The sequence below is a fragment of the Cetorhinus maximus genome, chromosome 14 (assembly GCF_964194155.1).
Source record: "Cetorhinus maximus chromosome 14, sCetMax3.hap1.1, whole genome shotgun sequence".
Taxonomy (NCBI): domain Eukaryota; kingdom Metazoa; phylum Chordata; class Chondrichthyes; order Lamniformes; family Cetorhinidae; genus Cetorhinus; species Cetorhinus maximus.
The window spans coordinates 49125536-49146381 of record NC_135892.1 but is presented as its reverse complement, the minus strand read 5'-3'; the positions used below and the strand labels follow the sequence as shown (position 1 = coordinate 49146381).

At 43.5% G+C, this 20846-nt stretch overlaps 1 protein-coding gene across 1 annotated transcript in view; it reads right to left on the bottom strand.

Moving 5' to 3' along the window:
* Positions 1–15302: 15302 nt before the first annotated feature.
* Positions 15303–20846, bottom strand: part of pde10a (phosphodiesterase 10A) — a 484537-nt gene continuing 478993 nt past the window's right edge. The window contains exon 22 of the mRNA XM_078557603.1: positions 15303–15429. Coding sequence (XP_078413729.1) covers positions 15333–15429 — 97 coding nt within the window. The 3' untranslated portion in view covers positions 15303–15332. The remainder of the gene's footprint in view (positions 15430–20846) is intronic.

Sequence of the window (20846 nt, the reverse complement as noted above, 5' to 3'; positions counted from 1 at the left end):
CAGATGGAGGAGACATTCATGAGCCCCATCATGGACCAAAGGGCTACCACCTGCATAAGTACTAATACTAATCTTTGTGGGAAAACTAACAGCGTTCCTCCTTCTGCCTGCAGGAGAAATAGATCTAAAATAACAAAGAGGGGGCCAAGATTGGTGGAGGCATCCCACGCATTCGTGCTTTGATCCTAGCATAGGAGGATGCTCTGAAATTGGCTGGGTCCCTGTCTGATTCTGATGGTGAAACAGGATTGTCAATGCAAGAGAGTGGGTGCATAGGTTCAATGGCACAAGGGTTCATCTGGGTTACATATGAAGCATAGTGTTCATATGTCCACCACTGAACATGTGGATCTCTACATCAGACAAGGTTAGCTCGAGGCAATGTGAAGCCCTTAACCCCTAAAAGTTTGCGCTCTCTCATGCAGGTTTCAGTGTTCCTGAAGGACATTCAGCTGCAGAGGAGGAGGAGGGATCCTCAGGGGGTGCACTGTCTCATCATTTCACCAAACTTTCCACCAGTGCATACTGTCACGTCGGTGGGTACACTCTCGCGAGTAGATTCAGGGTCACAAGCCGGTGAGCTCATGACCAATGCACTCGAGCAGCTGACAGGGACTGAGGCCACTGACAGTGGGTGGCCATGCCCATGCTGAGCCTCAGGCTGATGACATGCTCTGAAGCCATTGGCAACACAACACATGCCATAGGTACAGCGTGAGATGAGGGAACATTTGGCCAGAGGTTATTTGCACCCATGTGCGGATGATGCAGGAGTCCATCCAGGCCATGAGTTCTGCAATGTCTCATGTGTACGTACACTTCTTCCATCGAGAGGTTGATCTAGCAGACCAACTGATCCAGTTTCTACAAGTATATAAATAGGGAGAGAGTGACTAAAACTACTGTCGGTCCTCTAGAGAGTGAGTCTGGAGATTTGATAATGGAAAACAAGGAAATGGCACAGGTGTTGAATACGGACACAAAATACCATTTCACTGTAGAAGACTTAGAAAACTTTCCAAATATACTCAAAAATCAAAGGATGAACATGAGAGAGGAACTTAAAACAATCATCATCACTAGGGAAAAGGTGCTGAGAAAACTTCCCTAACTCCTCTATTCAAAAAAGGAGGGGGACAGAAAGCAGGTAACTACAGGCCAGTTAGCCTAACACCTGTCATAGGGAAATTGCTAGAATCCATTATTAAGTAAGTTATAGCATGATACTTAGAAAATCATAATTTGATCAGGCAGAGTGCGCATGACTTTGTGAAAGGGAAATCATGTTTAACTAATTTATTAGAATTTTTTGAAGAAGTAACAAGAAGGTGGATAAAGGGGAACCTGTAGATGTGGTGTACCTGGATTTCCAGAAGGCATTTGATAATCAAAGGTTACTACACAAGATAAGAGAACATGGTGTAGTGGAGAAACATATCAGCATGGATAAAGGATTGGTTAGCTAACAGGAAGCAGAGATTAGGGATAAATGAATCTTTTTGGGTTGGCAGGCTGTAACAAGTAGAGACAGGAATGAGTGCTGGGGCCTCAACTATTTACAATCTATATCAATGATTTGGATGAAGGGACTGAATGTATGGTAGCTAAATTTGCCGATGACACAAAGATAGGTAGGAATGTAAGTTGTCAAGAGGAGATGGAGAGACTGCAAAGAGATATAAACAGGTTAAGTTAGTGGGCAAAAATTTGGCAGGCAGAGTATAATGTGGCAAAATGTGAACTTGTCAGCTTTGGCAGGAAGGATGGAAAAACAGTATATTATTTAAATGGAAAGAGATTGCAGAACTTGGTGGGACAGAGGAACCTGGGTGTCCTGGTACATGAATCACAAACAGTTAGTATGCAGATACAACAAGTGATTAGGAAGGTGAATGGGATGTTGGTGTTTATTGCAATGGGAATGGAACATAAAAGTAGGGAAATTTTACTGCAGCTGCAAAGGGCGAGACCACATCTGGGATACTTTGCAGAGATTTGGTCTCCTCATTAGGGAAAAGATACAGGGCGGAATCGTCCGAGATTTGCACTAAGTGCAAATGTTTTATCTGCTGGCCACAATGACAGATTTTTGTGTCATATTGTCCCAAACCCACCACACTAATTATGCATCCCTGGGAAACCCGCCGTTTCCACGGTGGGCGGGCTCTCATTCACCCACCATGCCATCATCATGCTGCTTCATCACACCGGGCACCATATTTAAAGTCCAGCTGCGTGTGCACATCTCAGTGCTTCCAGCTCACGACTGTTGCAAAGAAGACATGGCCCTGAAAGGCAAAAAGACTGCAGCCCCCAGGTTCAAAGACATGTCCCTTGAGTGCCTTTTGGATGCGGTGGAGGCCCGCCTTGATGTCTTCTACCCCCACTCTGGCACTAGGATGGGCAGCAACATCACTAATCCAGTTTGGGAGGCGGTGGCAGCGGTGGTCAGTGACAATGCCCTGCAAAAGAGGACAGCCACTCAGTGCCGCAAGAGGATGAACGATATCCTCTGTTCCACCAGGGTAACTCACTCTTCTCACTCTCAACTCACACACTCACAAACCCATCACACATCTACAGGGATCTCACACCTCAAGGGACAACACCACTAACTCTCACATACAACCTCACATCTCCAACAGGCTGATATCCTCTGGAGCTCATGTCCTCATCCTGTCCATGTCTCCGCTCACCACACAAACATCCCATGCAGTGCCATGTGTCCTGCTCACACTCTCTCCATCTGTTCCCATGCAGGAGAAGCCTGCTCACATCAGCAGGAAGAGGTCCCAGACCGGAGGCGGAGTGCCCCACATTAGGCCCCTCACTCACTTTGAGGAGTGTGCCATTGCACTGACAGGTGAGGACATGGACCCTTCCTGCGATTACAGTGAGGTCGGTGGCGAACACCCTCGTAAAGAGGAAAAAAAACAGAGTTAATGTTTCAAATCCTTATGACTCTTCTTCAGAGCTGAAGAGTCATAAGGACTCGAAATGTTAACTCTTTTTTTTCACCACAGATGCTGTTAGACCTGCTGAGTTTTTCAGGCATTTTCTGTTTTTGTTTCAGATTTCCAGCATCTGCAGTATTTTGCTTTTACCCTCGTAAGGATCCTGCACCACACCATCCCTTTCTCAACACAACTGTGAGTGCTCTTTCTCCTGCTTTTGACTCTGCTGCCAAGCACTAATTATCTCTACTTTGGTTCACAGGGAGCTCTGCCAAGCGACCGATACCCTCAGCCAGCCAGTCCCTCAGCTCCATCCAGGTCCTCACCTTCAGCCAAGAGGACACCTCCTCCATTGAAGAGCTGAAAATAAGCAGCCTGGAAGACCCATCACAGCGCTTACCCGCACCCTCTACCAGTGCAGACTCACACACCTCAATGGGACCTAGAAATAGGGTAGGCTCAGGTTCACAATCTGGTGGTCATCACACGGACACATGTCCACAGCAGGAGTCAGGTTCATGCGAGCTCCCCAGCACGTGGAGGACTGCTGGGGATCAGGCATCTGTGAGGTCTGAGCCAGATAATGAGCCTCTGGGTTCGGCCTTCCAATTCATCCTGGAGAGCTAGCAGAAGGTGGGGGAACATCACACAGAGCTGTTGGAAGCCCTCAACAGAGTGGCACATGAGTCAGATGAGTGCGTTCGCCTGCTCTCTGATGAAGTGGTGTCCACATGTATGAGTATGGATGACAGATGCCATGGAGACCCTGGTCCAGCAGGATGTGGAGATGTGTGCAGACTTGAACTCCATTACGGGAGCCATGAGTGACTTCCTGCAGTGGCAATGTGAGGGGGAACTGGGGCACCTGGATGTCCCTCCAGGTGCTCCTTCTCCTCAAGGAGTCAGGCTGGGCCCCTGGGCACCTGAAGGGAGGAGGAACAGCAGCTGGGCACCCCGGGCAACCCACTCAGGAATTTCAGACGCTGTCCTCTCCCTCCGAGTCCCGGTTGCCCGTGAGCCCCTCAACCTTGTCCTGTGTCACCGGAGAGGGAGCAGCTGGCCCATGAGTGATTCTGGAGGGAGAGGGACAGCATGCAAGTATTCTCCCACGCATGTGGATCCTTCACGTTTTACTCTCGCTTCACTGTCCTGAGCATTTTCAATGCTGCCTGCTGGGGTTCTCTTTCAGTTGTCCATCTGAGCTGACCTGCATCTCCACCCACCCACTGACCACACTCCCATGCAGCACCTGTTCTCGCCCACCACGACTGTCATTTCACTTTCGATTCGGACGGCATGGTCTGGATTTGCTCCTTCATGTGCTCCCCCGTCTTTTCCCCTCCCAAGTCACCCATTTCCTTTCCCCCATCATGTTGACCCCCCCCCGCCTAGGCATCACCTTCCACCTCCCCTCCGTGACCTACCAACCACAACCCTTTTCTTTTGGGGATGTCCAGGTGAACATGCACGTTCCTATTCCTTCCCAAAAATCCCACCCCCATCCACATTCACATTCCTGACCTCCTCCTTCCCACCCCCAGGATCCATGTTTGCGTCCGAGCCCCCACCAACGACCCTCGCCATTCCTTCTACCGCTACCATCACACCCTTACCCTCCCACCCTACTGTCTCACTCTGCCCTTGGTCATTCTCACCATTCCCTCATACTTTGTCCGCCCTCAGTTTGCTCTCCATCAGACCCCTCCCTTGTTCGTTCACCTGGACATCCTCCCTCCGGACCCCTTCCCCCCCTAATCTTAGTCCTCCCACATCCCTGGACTCCCCCTCGCTTAGTCCCACCCGCTTCCTAACTCCCTCAGACATCCTTACTTCGTCCGCCACCTTTAGTCCATCCCCCCTCCTGATTCCTTCCTCTAGCCTTACCTCTTCTTCCAGTCTTACTCCTGCCCCCTTCCTGACTCCATCAGATACCCTCACTTCTTCCTCCAGCTTTATTCTTTTCCCTTCCCCACTCTTCCTCCACCCTTACTCCCTCCCCTTTCCACACTCCTTCCACCCCTGGACCACCTCCCTTCTCCGCACTCCTTCTCCCCTCCGAACTCCTTCCCTTACACCTTCCACCCCCCCTTACAACTTCCTCCCAGGTGCTATCTCACCGTTACCCCCTCCTCCCCCACACTCCCCCCACCTAACCTCACCCCCTTGACACCTTCCTTTCCCAGTCGATCCCAGACCTTCCTCTCCCACCCCCTTGACCATCATCCATTGTGAGCATCAACAGTGACTTTCCAACTTCCGTGAGCTGCTTCGCTGCAGAGCCATGTCCATGAGAATCCACCCAGCAAGCCATGGACATTCTTTCAACTGCAGTGTGAGGATTTCTCATAGGCCTAAGTGGCACATCTTCAATGGGCAGCCCTTGTCCCTGAGAATCCATCCATGAAGGCATGCAGTGAGCTGGAAAAGCTGTGGCAACTGGGACTGCCAAAGTATGTCTGTGCCATGGCTGCTTCCCAGAAATGGGGCTTACACCTGAAGTATCCACTTTTGGTGATTGCAGACCAGTTTGTCATTGATGGAATGGAAGCCCTTCCTGTTGATGAAGGCTGATGGCTGGAACATGGGAGCCAGGTATTCAACTGATAAGACCTTGCACCAAGTAGAATCCAGCAATGGCCCTGAAGGTGATGGACCTTTCCTCCTGTCTGTTCAGTACCTCACATAGTCACCAGCCCTCTTGAACATGGTATTAGTTACCTTCTCAAAGCACCAATGGACCATAGCCTGGTCGATCCTGCAAATGTGCTCAGTGGACTCCTGGAAAGAATTAGAGGTTTAGAAGTTGAGGGCCACGGTGATCTTCAGGGCGATTGGCATTGGGTGTCCACCAAGCCTCCATGGATCTCAACTCCTGCAGCAGCATGGCCCCTAAATCGGTGACCACTTCCCTGGAGAGCCCCAATCTGCGTTGATGCTGATGCTTTGACCTCTGCAGATATTTGAGACTTGTATGGTAGACTCTTTCCTGAGGATAAGCCCTTCTTTGTGTGGAAGGCTGTTATTGCTCCCCTCTGTGTCCTTCTCTGGGAAGAGTGTCCTGCAGTCAGCATTGCTGTGAAGCAGTCTGGGAAGAGCGTCCTGCAGTCAGCATCGCTGTGAAGCAGTCTGGGAAGAGTGTCCTGCAGTCAGCATCACTGTGAAGCAGTCTGGAAAGAGTGTCCTGCAGTCAGCATCACAGTCTGCACTGGAGTGCTGCTTTGGGAGTTCGGTGAGGAGGGAACAAAGTGATCCTTTGAGCACTGTGAGTACAGTCAGGTAAGTATTTACTACTTTTATCGCTTATAGTTTTTAAGGTCTAATTTTGTGGTTCATCGTTTGTAAGGGCTATATTCTGTAACAATGAGGAGCAGGGAAGAAGAGCCCTAGAGTAGTTGATATTATTTGATATTAAGTATCTTCTAAAAGGTTTAATTTAATTTAAAGGGGTAGGTCATGGCAGGAAAGCTCAAAGCTGTGCTCCTCCTGCTCTACGTGGGAAGCCGGGAACATTTCCAGTGCCCGGGGCCAGCATGTCTCCAGCTGAAGCTCCTGGAAGCCCGGGTTTTGGATCTGGAGCAGCGGCTGGGGACACTGTGGAGCAGCTGCGAGGCAGAGAGTTATCGTGGATAGCACATATAGACAGGTGGTCACATCGCAGGCTAAGAGTCCACAGGCAGAAAAGGAATGGGTGACCACCAGGCAGAGCAAGAGGACTAGGCAGGCAGTGCAGGAATTTCCTGTGGCTATTCCCCTGCAGATATACCACTTTGGATACTGTTGAGGGGATTGGCCTCTCAGGGGAAAGCAGCAACAACCAAATTTGTTGCACCATGGTTGGTTCTGCTGCACAGGGGAGGAGTAAAAAGTGTGGGAATGCAATAGTTATAGGGGATTCAATTGTAAGGGGAATAGATAGGCGTTTCTGTAGCCGCAAATGAGACTCCAGGATGGTATAAAACAAAAACAGAAATACCTGGAAAAACTCAGCAGGTCTGGCAGCATCGGTGGAGAAGAACAAAGTTGACGTTTCGAGTCCTCATGACCCTTCAACAGAACTAAGTAAAAATAGGAGAGGGGTGAAATATAAGCTGGTTTAAGGTGGTGGGGGTGGGGGGAGAAGTGGGGGGCTGGTGTGGTTGTAGGGACAAGCAAGCAGTGATAGGAGCAGATAACCAAAAGATGTCACATACAAAAGAACAAAGAGGTGTTGAAGCTGGTGATATTATCTAAAAGAATGTGCTAATTAAGAATGGATGGCAGGACACGCAAGGTACAGATAGCTCTAGTGGGGGTGGGGTGAAATAAGACTAAAAGGGCATAAAAGGTATGGATTTAAAATAATGGAAATAGGTGGGAAAAGAAAAATCTATATAAATTATTGGAAAAAAACAAAAGGGAGGGGGAAGAAACGGAAAAGGGGTGGGGGTGGAGGAGGGAGTTCAAGATCTAAAGTTGTTGAACTCAATATTCAGTCCGTAAGGCTGTAAAGTGCCTAGTCGGAAGACTGAGGATTGGGAGCAGTTTAGGATTCAGCAAAGGAGGACCAAGGGATTGATTAAGAAGGGGAAAATAGAGTACGAGAGTAAGCTTTTGGGGAACATAAAAACTGACTGTACAAGTTTCTATAGGTATGTGAAGAGATAAAGATTGGTGAAGACAAATGTAGGTCCCTTACGATCAGAAACAGGGGAATTTATAATGGGGAACAAAGAAGTGGCTGACCAACTAAATACATACTTTGGTTCTGTCTTCACAAAGGAGGACACTAATAACATACCAGAAATGTTGGGGAACACAGGGTTTAGTGAGAGGAAGGAACTGAAAGAAATCAGTATTAGTAGGGAAATGGTGTTGGGGAAATTGATGGGATTGAAGGCCGATAAATCCCCAGGGCCTGATAATCTACATCCCATAGTATTTAAGGAAGTGGCCCGAGAAATAGTGGATGCATCGGTGGTCACCTTCGGAGATTCTATAGACTCTGGAACAGTTCCTACAGACTGGAGGGTAGCTAATGTAACCCCACTATTTAAAAAGGGAGGTAGAGAGAAAACAGGGAATTATAGACCAGTCAGCCTGACGTCAGTAGTGGGGAAAATTCTAGAGTCCATTATAAAAGATTTAATAGCTGAGCACTTGGAAAACAGTGGCAGAATCGGACAGAATCAGCATGGATTTACGAAAGGGAAATCATCCTTGACAAATCTACTGGAATTTTTCGAAAATGTAACTGGTAGAATTGATGAGGGGGAGCCAGTGGATGTGGTTTATTTGGATTTTCAGAAGGCTTTCGACAAAGTCCCACATAAGAGATTAGCGTGTAAAATTAAAGCGCATGGGATTGGGGGCAATGTATTGAGATGGATAGAAAACTGGTTGGCAGACAGGAAACAAAGAGTAGGAATAAATGGGTCTTTTTCCGAATGACAGGCAGTGACTAGTGGGGTATCGCAGGGATTGGTGCTGGGACCCCAGCTATTCACAATATATATTAATGATTTAGATGAGGGAACTAAATGTAATATCTCCAAATTTGCAGATGACACAAAGCTGGGTGGGAGGGTGAGCTGTGAGGAGGATGCAGAGATGCTTCAGTGTGATTTGAACAAGTTGAGTGAGTGGGCAAATGCATGGCAGTTGCAGTATAATGTGGATAGATGTGAGGTCATCCACTTTGGTAGCAAATACAGGTAGGCAGATTATTATCTGAATGGCTATAAATTGAGAGAGGGGGATGTGCAATGAGACCTGAGTGTCTTTGTACACCAGTCGCTGAAGGTAAGCATGCAGGTGCAGCAGGCAGTAAAGAAGGCAAATGGTGGCCTTCATAGCGAGAGGATTCGAGTACACGAGCAGGGATGTCTTGCTGCAATTATACAGGGCCTTGGTGAGACCACACCTGGAATATTGTGTGCAGTTTTGGTCTCCTTATCTGAGGAAGGATGTTCTTGATATAGAGGGTGTGCAGCAAAGGTTTACCAGACTGATTCCTGGGATGACATATGAGGAGAGATTGAGTTGGTTAAGATTATATTCACTGGAGTTCAGAAGAATGAGGGGGGGGAATCTCATAGAAACCTATAAAATTCTAAAGATGCAGGAAGGATGTTCCCGATGGTGGGGAAGTCCAGAACCAGGGGTCACAGTCTGAGGATATGAGGTAGCCCATTTAGGACTGAGATGAGAAGAAATTTCTTCACTTAGAGAGTGGTGAACCTGTGGAATTCATTACCACAGAAAGTAGTTGAGACCAAAACATTGTATGCTTTCAAGAAGGAGTTAGATATAGCTCTTGAGGCGAAAGGGATCAAAGGATACGGGGAGAAAGCAGGAGCAGGCTATTGAGATGGATGATCAGCCATGATCATGATGAATGTCGGAGCAGGCTTGAAGGGCCGAATGGCCTCCTCCTGCTCCTATTTTCTATGTTTCTACATCTAACCAGAGGCTGCACCCTTTGTTGCTACTAATATTGATGGAGTAGAGCTGCCAGTGCCTGGTCCCAAATCTCTCTGCATCACTCCTCCTCCTCCTCACAGGAAGCCACAAAGACTGGGTGGATCAGTCCCATGTCTGGTGGTCCCTTTGCAGTCCCAATCCCCAAAACATTCCTCTTGGGAGGAAGTGCTACTGCCCCTCTGTGTCCCTTGGAGAAAGCACCCCCAAACATTGGTGCTGGGACCCTCAGAATCCCCCACCCAATAGTGCTGGCACCCTTAGAGACCCTTTGCAACCAGCCTCTAACCGCTTCCATTCTCCACATTTCCCCTTTGAGCAAAGGCAGCACTGAAGCTTTGTCTTGTTGCCACCAAATTTAACTGATGGGGACTCTGAAGGCCCGTGAATCCTGTGCACCATTCAGAAAATAGAAAATGCAGTGTAAAATTCCAGTCCATCATCTTTACGTTCCAGTTAATTGCCTTCTATAGAAGAAAAGGGTGCTGATTGGTTAGCAAGTATAATTGAAGATAATCAGTCAAGCTTGTAACGTGGCTCATTTACGCTTGCTAGGAGTGACATATGTTCTCTGCAAATACAAGGAATATGTTCAAGCCTTTTTTGAAAAAACTGGGAGTTTGGGGAGCCTATAGTTTCCTCCATGGCAACGACTCCTCCAATCAGTATGAATTGTTGTGATCGTTTGAAATTTGGTATTCTTGTGTTTGTCCTGATGAGTGCAATATTGAAAGCTTTGGCAACATGTCTCTCTTTTCATCAATATTCAAACTCTGTACTACCAACCTTCTAACTTCATACACTTGAAGCAATGATGCCACAGTGAAGCACCAAAGCATTTTGGAGCCAGAATACATGATTCTGCTGGGTGGAAAAGAAACAGACATTTTATCCCCCCATTGTGGAAGGAACTTGACTTGAACAAAATGCAAACTTCCTCTCAGTAGTTGTCACAGAGACTATTTAGAATGTGCAATGTGTTACTACAAGGAGTAGTTGAGGCATTTCAGGGGAAACTAGATAAACACTGCTTAAAACTGGAGGGATATGTTGGTGGGGTTAGATGAAGAGGGATGGGAGGAGGCTTGTGTGGAGCATAAACTCCAGCAGAGTATAGTTGGCCTGTTTCTGTGCTCTGTATTCTATATAATACACACACACATTATATATTTATTTATATATATATATATAATATAGTGTGTGTATATATTATTTATATATATATATATATATAAAGGCACAACATACAGAATCGCTGGATGATGCCAGGTAACAGAACACATTAGCAGCATCTCAAATCACATAGCCTGCTCTAAAGTCAAACCAGTAAAACTACAATTAAAGCCTCAGAGGTATCCCTTCCTTACTGATGTAAATAACTTGACAATAACTGTGAGGATAAAAGCAAAATACTGCGGATGCTAGAAATCTGAAACAAAAACAGAAAATGCTGGAAAAACTCAGCAGGTCTAACAGCATCTGTGGAGAGAGAAAAAAAGTTAAAAAGAGTTTTGAGTCCTTATACTTATTAAACCTATTATACTTATTTATACTGAAACAGTATAAATTTCATTACATTTTTATTTTCTTTAGCTCTGAAGAGTCATAAGGACTCGAAATGTTAACTTTTTTCTCTCTCCACAGATGCTGTTAGAATAACTGAGAGGATTTTTTTTAAAGAGGATTGTTTCTGAAGATCAGCTGGTTTCCTCATGGTAATGAGGACCCTGGGGTTGGAATACTTCCGGAAAGTACAAACAACTCCTGTTAGGGAGAGCAAATTGCTGACAGGTTCACTTAGAGGAACAAGAGCACAGGACAATGAACGTCATGAGTAGTGTATTTGGATTTCCAAAAGGTATTTGATAAGGTTCCACACAAGATAAGAGCACATAGTGTAGGGGGTGATAGATTAGCATGGATAGAGGACTGGCTAACTAACAGGAAACAGAGAGTCGAGATAAATGGGCCATTTTCAGGTTGGCAAACTGTAACTAGTGCACAGGGATCAGTGCTGGGCCTGAACTATTTACGATCTATATTAATGACTTGGATGAAGGGACCAAGCATATAGCAGTCCTGGGATGAAGGGGTTGTCTTATGAGGAAAAGTTGAGCAGGTTGGGTCTATCCTCATTGGAGTTTACAAAAATGAGAGGTAACCTTATTGAGTCATATAGGCTTCTGAAGGCACTTGACAGGGTAGATGCTGAGAGGATACTCCCCTTGTGGGTGAATCTAGAACTCAGGGACACAGTTCCAAAATAAGGTGACCCCCATTTAAGAGGGAGATGAGGAATTACTTCTCTCAGAGGGTCGTTAGTGTTTGGAATTCTCTCCCCCACAAGCAGTGGAGACTGGGTCATTGAATATTCAAGACTGAGTTAAGACAGATTTTTTGATAATTAAGTCAAGGGTTAGGGGGGACAGGCAAGAAAGTGGAGTTAAGGCCACATCCGATCAGCCATGATCTTATTTACTGGCGGAACAGGCTCGAGAGTCTGAATGGCCAACTCCTATTTCTTATGTTCTTAAGTAATTTGAGTACTAAAGTACCTCAACTGATATCCTGCCTTGTATTAGTGGGAAGTCCACCCTCCCTCTTTCCCACTGGTCGTAAAATTTGGAAGCAATGTTACAACATCGGGTTTCTGTATGTGTGCATCCCGACTGCATTTCTAGGCTCCCCGCCACCTATTTTGCTCTTAAAGGCCCAGTAATATTGTAGCCACTGTGTATAAATTTGGTTACTACGCTTCATTGGAGATATTGCATCAAAATGCAATGAGAATGAACCCAAGTTTAATGGGAATGAGTTAATCGAAAAAGATAGATTATTAAAAGGTTATGTGGATTTCACTGAGTTGTGTATTGTGTTAAATGGTATAAGTTGAATGAATCCAGTTTACAATTAAGGCAAATCAAGCAGTAGGACCAGATGATGTAAATTTAAATTAAATATAGATTTACAGCAGATGCCAGATTTGGAATAATCTGTCATATAAAGTAGTAGATGTAAAGGTCTTAGTCTTCAAAATGCACCTGGGTGTTAGGCTGGTTGGAGTGCTAGAGAGCTCTGGTTTTATGAGCTGCATGGCGTTTTCACACCTTTGACTTTTCTTTATGGGAATGTTAGAATACTACTAGCTTTGATAGCATCCATGGCATTTATAAGGTTACATGAAACTCTGATATTGGTGTATTCTGGTTGGTTGGTTTGAGCATTTATTTATAAATAATAATGTAATAAATGGTTTTAAATGCTCTATAGTACAAACAGAAAGGACATAGTATTTTTAATACAAAGACTGCAAATGAATAGATGAAAAAAACTTATGGAACATATACAATATTTATAATTTATAAACCGGAAGTTAAGACAGCTCAAAATTATTGCACTTGCATTCTTTTTCATTTTTTTCCTTACAATGTCTCATTACTACTTGACATGTATCTACTCTGGAATTACTTCTCTTGTAACAGAAAAGCCCATCCAAAACTTAGGACTTTTTTTAAAACAGATGCACTATATATACTCATTGTAAAAATTAATTTACAGTAATATCTTGTTACATTTGTGAATGTACACAACCAAGATCACTTGCAGTACAGTTGTTTAAATATTAACATTTGTTACATTGAAACATTGCATTTTATAATAAAACTGAAGTAGACAGTCAGCATTTTTTGTATTTACAGGTGAGGTTGAAGCTGCTTAGGCAGCAGGCGTGATTGGTAATATGCTACAAGGTTCCAGTTTGTTTGTACATATTACATGCACACAAAGCATTCCATTATAATAAGCACACTGAAAGGGTGCAAAAAATCCTCTACAACTTCCAGAAGTAACTAAAGCTAATAATATTGATCGAATCTTGAATAGACTAGTGTAACATACTGCAAAATTTGCAGTACTTTCAAAGGTCCATCACATATTTTACAGTTCTGTGGTATGATTTTCCACAATGGATATTAGGGATGCAAATAAAGTTCAAATAATTCAATGCATTGGCAACTTGAAGGATTTCCTTATTTTGCAATATTAAACATTCATGATGGAATGATCAATGTGTAGATACAAATAATCATAAGCTGCTTATGCAAGGGATTTCCTTGTTGTCTGTGTGGTGTGTGATTTAGTTTCCATTTTTTTCTCTTCTCTAGCTATTATCTTTTCCTTGTCTAGCTAAGATGAGGACCCTAGATCATATTGCCAATACTCCTTTTGCAACCCTTGAGAGTTTGCTGGGAATCATGTATTCAGGAGGACTAGACGACATATGACTGGAACCTCTATATGACCCAAGTCGTGCCTACCATGTTTCTATCGCCACTTATTTCTTACTCCAACAGGTTCACTTAGCCAACTAGTTGTCTGTAATTTAGCTTATACCAAATGTATTTAGTATCTCTAACTTAACAAAATTAATTTTTAATTGCAGTGGTGGTTGGTGAGAAGCTGTTGGCTTGTTATTTATAAGCAGCCCATGGCAATGAATGATATGCAGGTAAATGAATCATGAAGACACAAAAGTTAGACACTCCTGGAATAAGTCTTCTGCACAGGCACTGTCACAATGATTCTAACCTTAACCTAATAGCAGGGAAGTTCACTTCCAGTATAACCAGTCAGGCGGTTTCACGTTTGCCTTTCCTAAAGGCAATGCCTTTCACTTCAGTATGTTACCATGGTCTAGCATTGGCTGAAACATACTCAGATATTGGACTTTCTGGCTGAGATTCAATAATTCAACTACTTTAGCTACCAATAACATTGTGGTGGATCAGTTAACTGGTGTGGTGTTTATTGAAGAGCAGTCCTGTGAGACACCCCATGTACTGCAGTATGGTGCATCAACAATCTGAAAACTCAAGTATGGCACTTAGTGAGTGAATGGGTAAATTCTAATCTTCCATCTCTCAATTGCTTCACCCATTTAAAAGAGGGAAGAAAAAACATTCATGAATTTGCATTCCAAGTGTCACTAATGCAGACAGTAGATCTTGAAAAACTCTTTACTGCATTGCTATTGTTCTGTTTTTTCTGCTCAGTATCACATTCTTGGAGACAGGTAAATAAATAAATTACTGTCTAAATGTATGGAAGATGATTACTTCTGTATTTTTGTAAATTATTTACCAAACTGAAACTATTTTTAATGCAGGCTAGAGAAGCCTCACCCTACTGCTGTTCATCACAACCACTGCTCAAATTCATGATGGAAAAAGAAGTGCCTTAATCAGCATATTGAAGGACTGGAGAAGCACATTGCTTCCCCTTGCCTTTCAAAGGAGTTTTGCATCCCATAACTTTCCTTCATTTACATACCCAATAAAGACCTAACTATGAATTTCTTCAGCCACTTTGCGATTCCCATTGAAATAGCAAATGCCCGAGGACGGCTGAAAAGTTTTAGTCATTTTTTGCAATTTGCATCGATGATGGATGCTGTCTTCAGTTAAGTAATATTTCAACAACTAATATTTGTCACTCTCAGACTATAACTACTACAATGCAGTCTCATTCTATCTTCTAGTGATATTCATACTAATATGTAAACCATCTGCTCAAAATAATGATTTCAAATCCAGACAGAATATTTGAGTGTAAAATTGCATGGAAAGTACCTGCCTGTCTCAGAGTAAATATTAAGGCCACACCAATACAGCATACAGGAAAGGGCCAATGTTTTCTTTTAAAAAAAGTCATTTTTAAACACAACAGATTCACTAAGGCAGTTAGATCTGATGTTTTAACAAATATTAAACCTCCAAATGACTTGTGTTATTAGCTAGTGTGGGAGCCATGTTGTCATGGACTCATTAGGTAATGTTATTGTATTATCTACAGTAACAGGTCTCACTTCCCAATTCAAAGTCAAACACTTAACAGTGGAGCATTCAGTATAGAGCACCAGTTCCATCAATTCTCAACTGTTACAGGAACGTTCTTTGAGGGAGCTGCCTGATCTGAGGTTTCATTTGTTCGTGATATCTTCTCCCACTGAGCGAGATTTTCCCTAAAAAGCAGAAATGGGCACAAATTTTAAAACATATCTTTCGTCAGCATTTTAAAGCTATTTATGTTCATTAGTAGAAATGGCAGTGCTCAAGAACGAGCTCTCCCTGCTTCCCTTGCAACCAGTAGTGGGATAAAAAATATGTCCTTGGGATGAGATGAGGTACAGAACTACATTACAAGAATATTCGCAAATCCTAACATCACAAAACTGAAGCTTTCTGCACCAATGTATTTTGCTATATCCTTAACTGTGACTTATCCAAGTTGCTGTGGCCTTATGTCCATTAGAACTGAACTGAGGTTATTAAAATTAATTCCACAAAGTAATTTGGATGCAAACTATCTCTAGTTCCTGGTTTTGGATTCAGATACTCTTCCTTTTGCATTTGGTGAAAGCTTCTCTTTCACCAGTATTTTACGTAATCAAAATACTCAAGTACTTAGTATCACAGAACAATACATCACAGAAAGTCATTAGGCCCATCATGCCAGCTTTTTCAAAGAGATATCCATTAGTCCCACTTGTTTGCCACTTCCCTATAGTCCTACAATTTACTTTCGTTAAAGTATTTTCCAAAAATTATTATTGAATCCGGTCACACCACCCTTCAGGTAATGCATTCCAAAACAGCTCACTGTGTAAATATTTTCCCTTTATGTCACCTCTGATTCTTTCGCCAATTTCTTTAAATTGGTGTCCTCTGATTACTGACTCTTCTGCCACGAGAAATAACTTCTCCTTATTTTCTCTATGAGAATCTTTTGTGATTTTGAATACCTCTATTAAAGCAAAGCTCCAGTTTCTCCATGTAACTGCAGTTTTTCATCCCTTGTAGCATTCTAACAAATCTCTTCTGGACCATATCCAAGGCTCAACATCCTTCCTAAAGTGTGGTGCCCAGAATTGGCTGCAATACTACGGCTGAGGCTTTATCGATGTTTTATAAAGGTTTAACATGACTCTTTTGTTTTTGTACTCTATGCCTTTATTTATAAAACCAAAGATCTTGTATGCTTTTTAACACCATTCTCAAGTTGTTCTGCCACCTTCAAAGACTTGTGTATGCACACCCGTAGGTCCTTCTCACTCATACTTCTAAAATGGCGTTAAATTTCATGGGCAGAATTTTGTCCTTGGTGGGCATGCGGGCCCCACCAGCTCGGTGGCGGGTGGACAGCCAACCCCTGCCGCTGAAATGGGGCCCGCCGCCATTTTGAGTGGGCAGGCCAATTAAGGCCCGCCCAGCGGTCTGCCCAACAGGAAACGCTATACGCTTCCTGTGCAGGGTGGTGGGGGGAGGGAATCCCCAGCTGTCAAAGTGCGCTCTTTCGCGCATGTGCGCGAAAGAGCGCACTGCTCTCTGAGACTAAGTGCTGTCTCAGGGAGATTAGTGACAATGCACAAAAGTTAAAAAATAGAAAAATAAAAATATTATTAACGTGTCCCCCTCATATGACAATGTCACATGAGATGGGACATGTTAATAAAAACGGCATAAACTTTATTAAACTTTTTAAAAACAGACATGAGACCTCATCCCGCCAGTGGATGAGGTTTCATGTATTATCAAGAGCCCGCTGGAGCTCCTGGCTGCCCGCCTTCCTAAAAATTTAAAGGGACCAGGATGACGTCAGGGGTTCCTCCTGACGTCATTCTGTGTCATTTTCCTGTCGGCAAGCGGGCACCGCCCCCAAATCGCTGACAGAAAAATTCTGGCACATGTCACATGTCTGCCCACTTCATAAGTCTATGTTCTCCTGAAATCTGTTGTTACCATCCTCACTCTTACCTACGCTTGTCCAGTTTTGTCTAATCTGCAAACTTTGAAATAATGCCCTGGAGACCCATGTCCAGGTCATTAATACATAACAATTTATGTCCACACTGTTGCTACCCCTTCAATCCCATGGGCTTCAATTTTGCTAATAAGTCTATTATGTGGTACATAATCAAATAATCTGTTGAAAGTCCATATACACAACATAAACCACACTATCTTTGCCAAACCTCTCTGTTGCTTCACTGACGAACTTCATCAATTTATCGAATACAATTTGCTGTTAACAAATCTTCGTTGGCTTTCATTTATTAACCTAAAATTTTCCAAGAGCCAATTAATATTGTTCCAGATTATTGTGTCTAAAACCTTCATTAGCAACAATGTTAAGTTGACTCACTAGTATTTGCTAGGTTTATCCCTCACGCTTTTTTTTTAAACAGTGGTGTAACACTTCCAATCCGCCAGCCCTCTGGCACTACTGCCATATCTAAGGATTGGAAGATTTTAGATGGAGCCTCTGCAAATTCCACCCTTACTTCATTCAGCAAACTAGGATGGATCCCATAATAAAAACAGAAAATGCTGGAAAAACTCGGAAACAGAGTTAACGTTTTGAGTCCGTATGACTTGAAACATTAACTCTGTTTCTCTCTCCACAGATGATGTCAGACCTGCTGAATTTTTCCAGCATTTTCTGTTTTTATTTTAGATTTCCAGCATCCGCAGTATTTTGCCTTTACCTTAGGATGAATCCCAATTGGATCAGGTGACTCTTTATTTTGAGAGCTTCCAATCTTTACATACCTCCTTTTTATCTACTTTTATCCTATTCAATTCCTCTACTACATCCTCCTTTACTGTGACATTGGGAGCATCCTCTTCTATAGTGAAAACAAATGCAAAGTAATAATTTAGTACTTCAGCCATGCCCTCTGCTGCCGCAAGATGTCCTCCTTTTTGGTCTCTAATCAGCCTCATCATTCCTTTCACTACTGTTTTACTATGTATATGTTTCTACAAATTACTTTTGGGTTCCCTTATATGTTACCTGCTAACCCATTCTCATATCATGCTTTGCCTCTCCTATTTCCTTTTTTAATTCTTAGTACTTTTCGTATACAGCTTGGTTGTCCACTGAATTATGATCCTGATTTTTATCATAAGCCTCCTTTTTCTGTTTCAGTTTAATCTCTATATATTTAGTCATTCATAGAGCTCTAGCTTTGGATACCCTTCCTTTATGCCTAGTGGGAATAGGTACAGTCTGTACTGTTACGGACAGGAGAGGGGAAAACTGAACTTCTCTATCCGCTCCCCGTCTGACCATAAGCAGAGGTGGTTTTGAGATTTTTTTAAGCAGGCTGTGGCATGTTTCCCCAATCCCTCAATTTGTATGATCCAATATAATAATCGTTCGCAGCAAATTTACGTTATGATTAACTTTAGAAAGTTAGCTTATTCACATTCAAACCCGGTCCAGGGGTGGAGGGGTGGGAGGAAGTCATCGCAACCCCTCACACGCATGTATTTATACAGTAAGGGAGGGTAGAAGAGAGGATCATTTACAACTATGGGCAACAATAATAAAAGAACCACAGAAATGAATATTCGTTCACGTGATTTCCAAAGGCTGAAAAGTCCAGATGAGTTTCTGGTTGGAGACAACAACACGAGGGCCCTTGAAACGAATGATGATGTGCCACAATGGAGTTTCGCTGCTTAGACCGCTTGGCAGGCGATGATTAGAGACTTTTAAAATCAAACATGCTTGGAGGAGTTGAGAGATAGTAATCAGCTGCTTGCTCAGCCGGTCTGCTGGGGTCCTTTCCAGTTGATGTTAAAACAGCAGACTGAGGATTTCTCAGTTCTCAAAGGAATATAGAGATTTCAAAATGGTCACTTGAGTCATGTGACCTTCTTTCTCCACAGAGAGGTCAAAAGAGATGTTAATGTATTGTCTGGTACTGATTTTTGGTTTCAGGACCGATAATGTCCCAGCCATTAGCTTCTGAGAGAGTTACCATCCATATTGAGGTTCTTGTGTCAGGAGTCCATTGCCAAGGCTGACCCTCTGACTCCACTAGAGGGGTAAGCTTGATCAAGATTCAAATGGCATCCATTGTACCCTCAATGGTCCCCTTTTGAAATGGACCTGGATAGTCCCAGTTGTGAGATGTATCTGTTAACAACTCTGCAGGTATAACAAATTTTGATCTGTTTTCATGATTATAATATCCTTATAACTGGGTGTGAGTTGCTACAATGATGAAAGGAGGATTCTTATAACTTTCAGAACAAAGGGCCAATCCTCTGGTCATGTGACCTGTAGCAGCCATCTTTTTGGTTCAACAGAAAGTCCATTTTAAAAATAGCAAAAAATAATAAAGTTCTGATACATACAGTTTGGATTTCTTTCATGTCTTATTGACATTGTACCAAACAAACTTCTCTTTGAAGGGTTTCAGCTAGAGCAAGGGAAAAGAAGACCCAGAGGCAGTAACCACCGCCTGGAAGAATGGGTAAACAGAGGACCTGGAGGTAGTAATCACCACTTAGACCCAGAGGTAGTAAGCAGCACCTAGAGAAATGGGCAGAAGGAGGACCTGGAGGCAGTAACCATCACCTAGAAGAGTTATCCAATCCAGATCAGTCTGTGACTCCTGAGAAAAATCAAAGTGTGGCACCACAGGAAAACAGATAAATGAGTGGTTGGTGAATATTTTGCTCATTTATCTTCAAACCCATGTAATTTATTGGTAATTGTCAGGTTTTATTAGTTGTAATAAGGTTTACTAGCAGTACTAAAGGTTATTGAGAGTAGCAGTGTTTATTATAAATTAATTAAGAATAAATTAATTAGCACATAATAAAGATGGCAGGGTAGGTGATGTGTTGCAACTGCATGAGGGTGATCCAGGGCAAACACTTGGCTTGAGAAGCTTTGGCTCGGAGTCATTGAGCTGGAGGCCGAGCTGCAGAAACTGAGATGCATCAGGGAAGGTGAAAGTTACCTGGACACTTTGTACCAGGAGGCAGTCACAACCCTCAGGATACGGTTTTTAAAAACTCATTTTTATGGGACCTTGCGAAGGTGGTGAGCTGCCTTCTTAAACTGCTACAGTCCCTGTGGTGAAGATACATTCACAATGCTGTTAGGGAGGGAGTTCCAGGATTTTGATCCAGCGACAATGAAGGAATGGCCATATATTTCCAAGTCAGAATGGTGAGCGGGTTGGAGGGAAACTTCCAGGTGGTGGTGTTCCCATCTATCTGCTACCCTTGTCTTTCTAGATGGTAGTGGTTGTGGGTTTGGAAGGTGCTGCCTAAGGAGCCTTGGCGAGTTTCTTCAGTGCATCTTGTAGATGGTACACACTGCTGCCACTGTTCATTGGTGGTGAAAGGAGTGAATGTTTGTGGAAGGGGTGCCAGTCAAGCTGTGTGCTTTGTCCTGGATGGTGTCAAGCTTCTTGAATGTTGTTGGAGCTGCATTCATCCAGGTAAGTGGAGAATATTCCATCACAATCCTGACTTGTGCCTTGTAGATGGTGGACAGGCTTTGGGGAGTCAGATGAGTTACTCATCGCAGGATTCCTAGCCTCTGACCTGCTCTTGCAGCCACAGTATTTATTTGGCT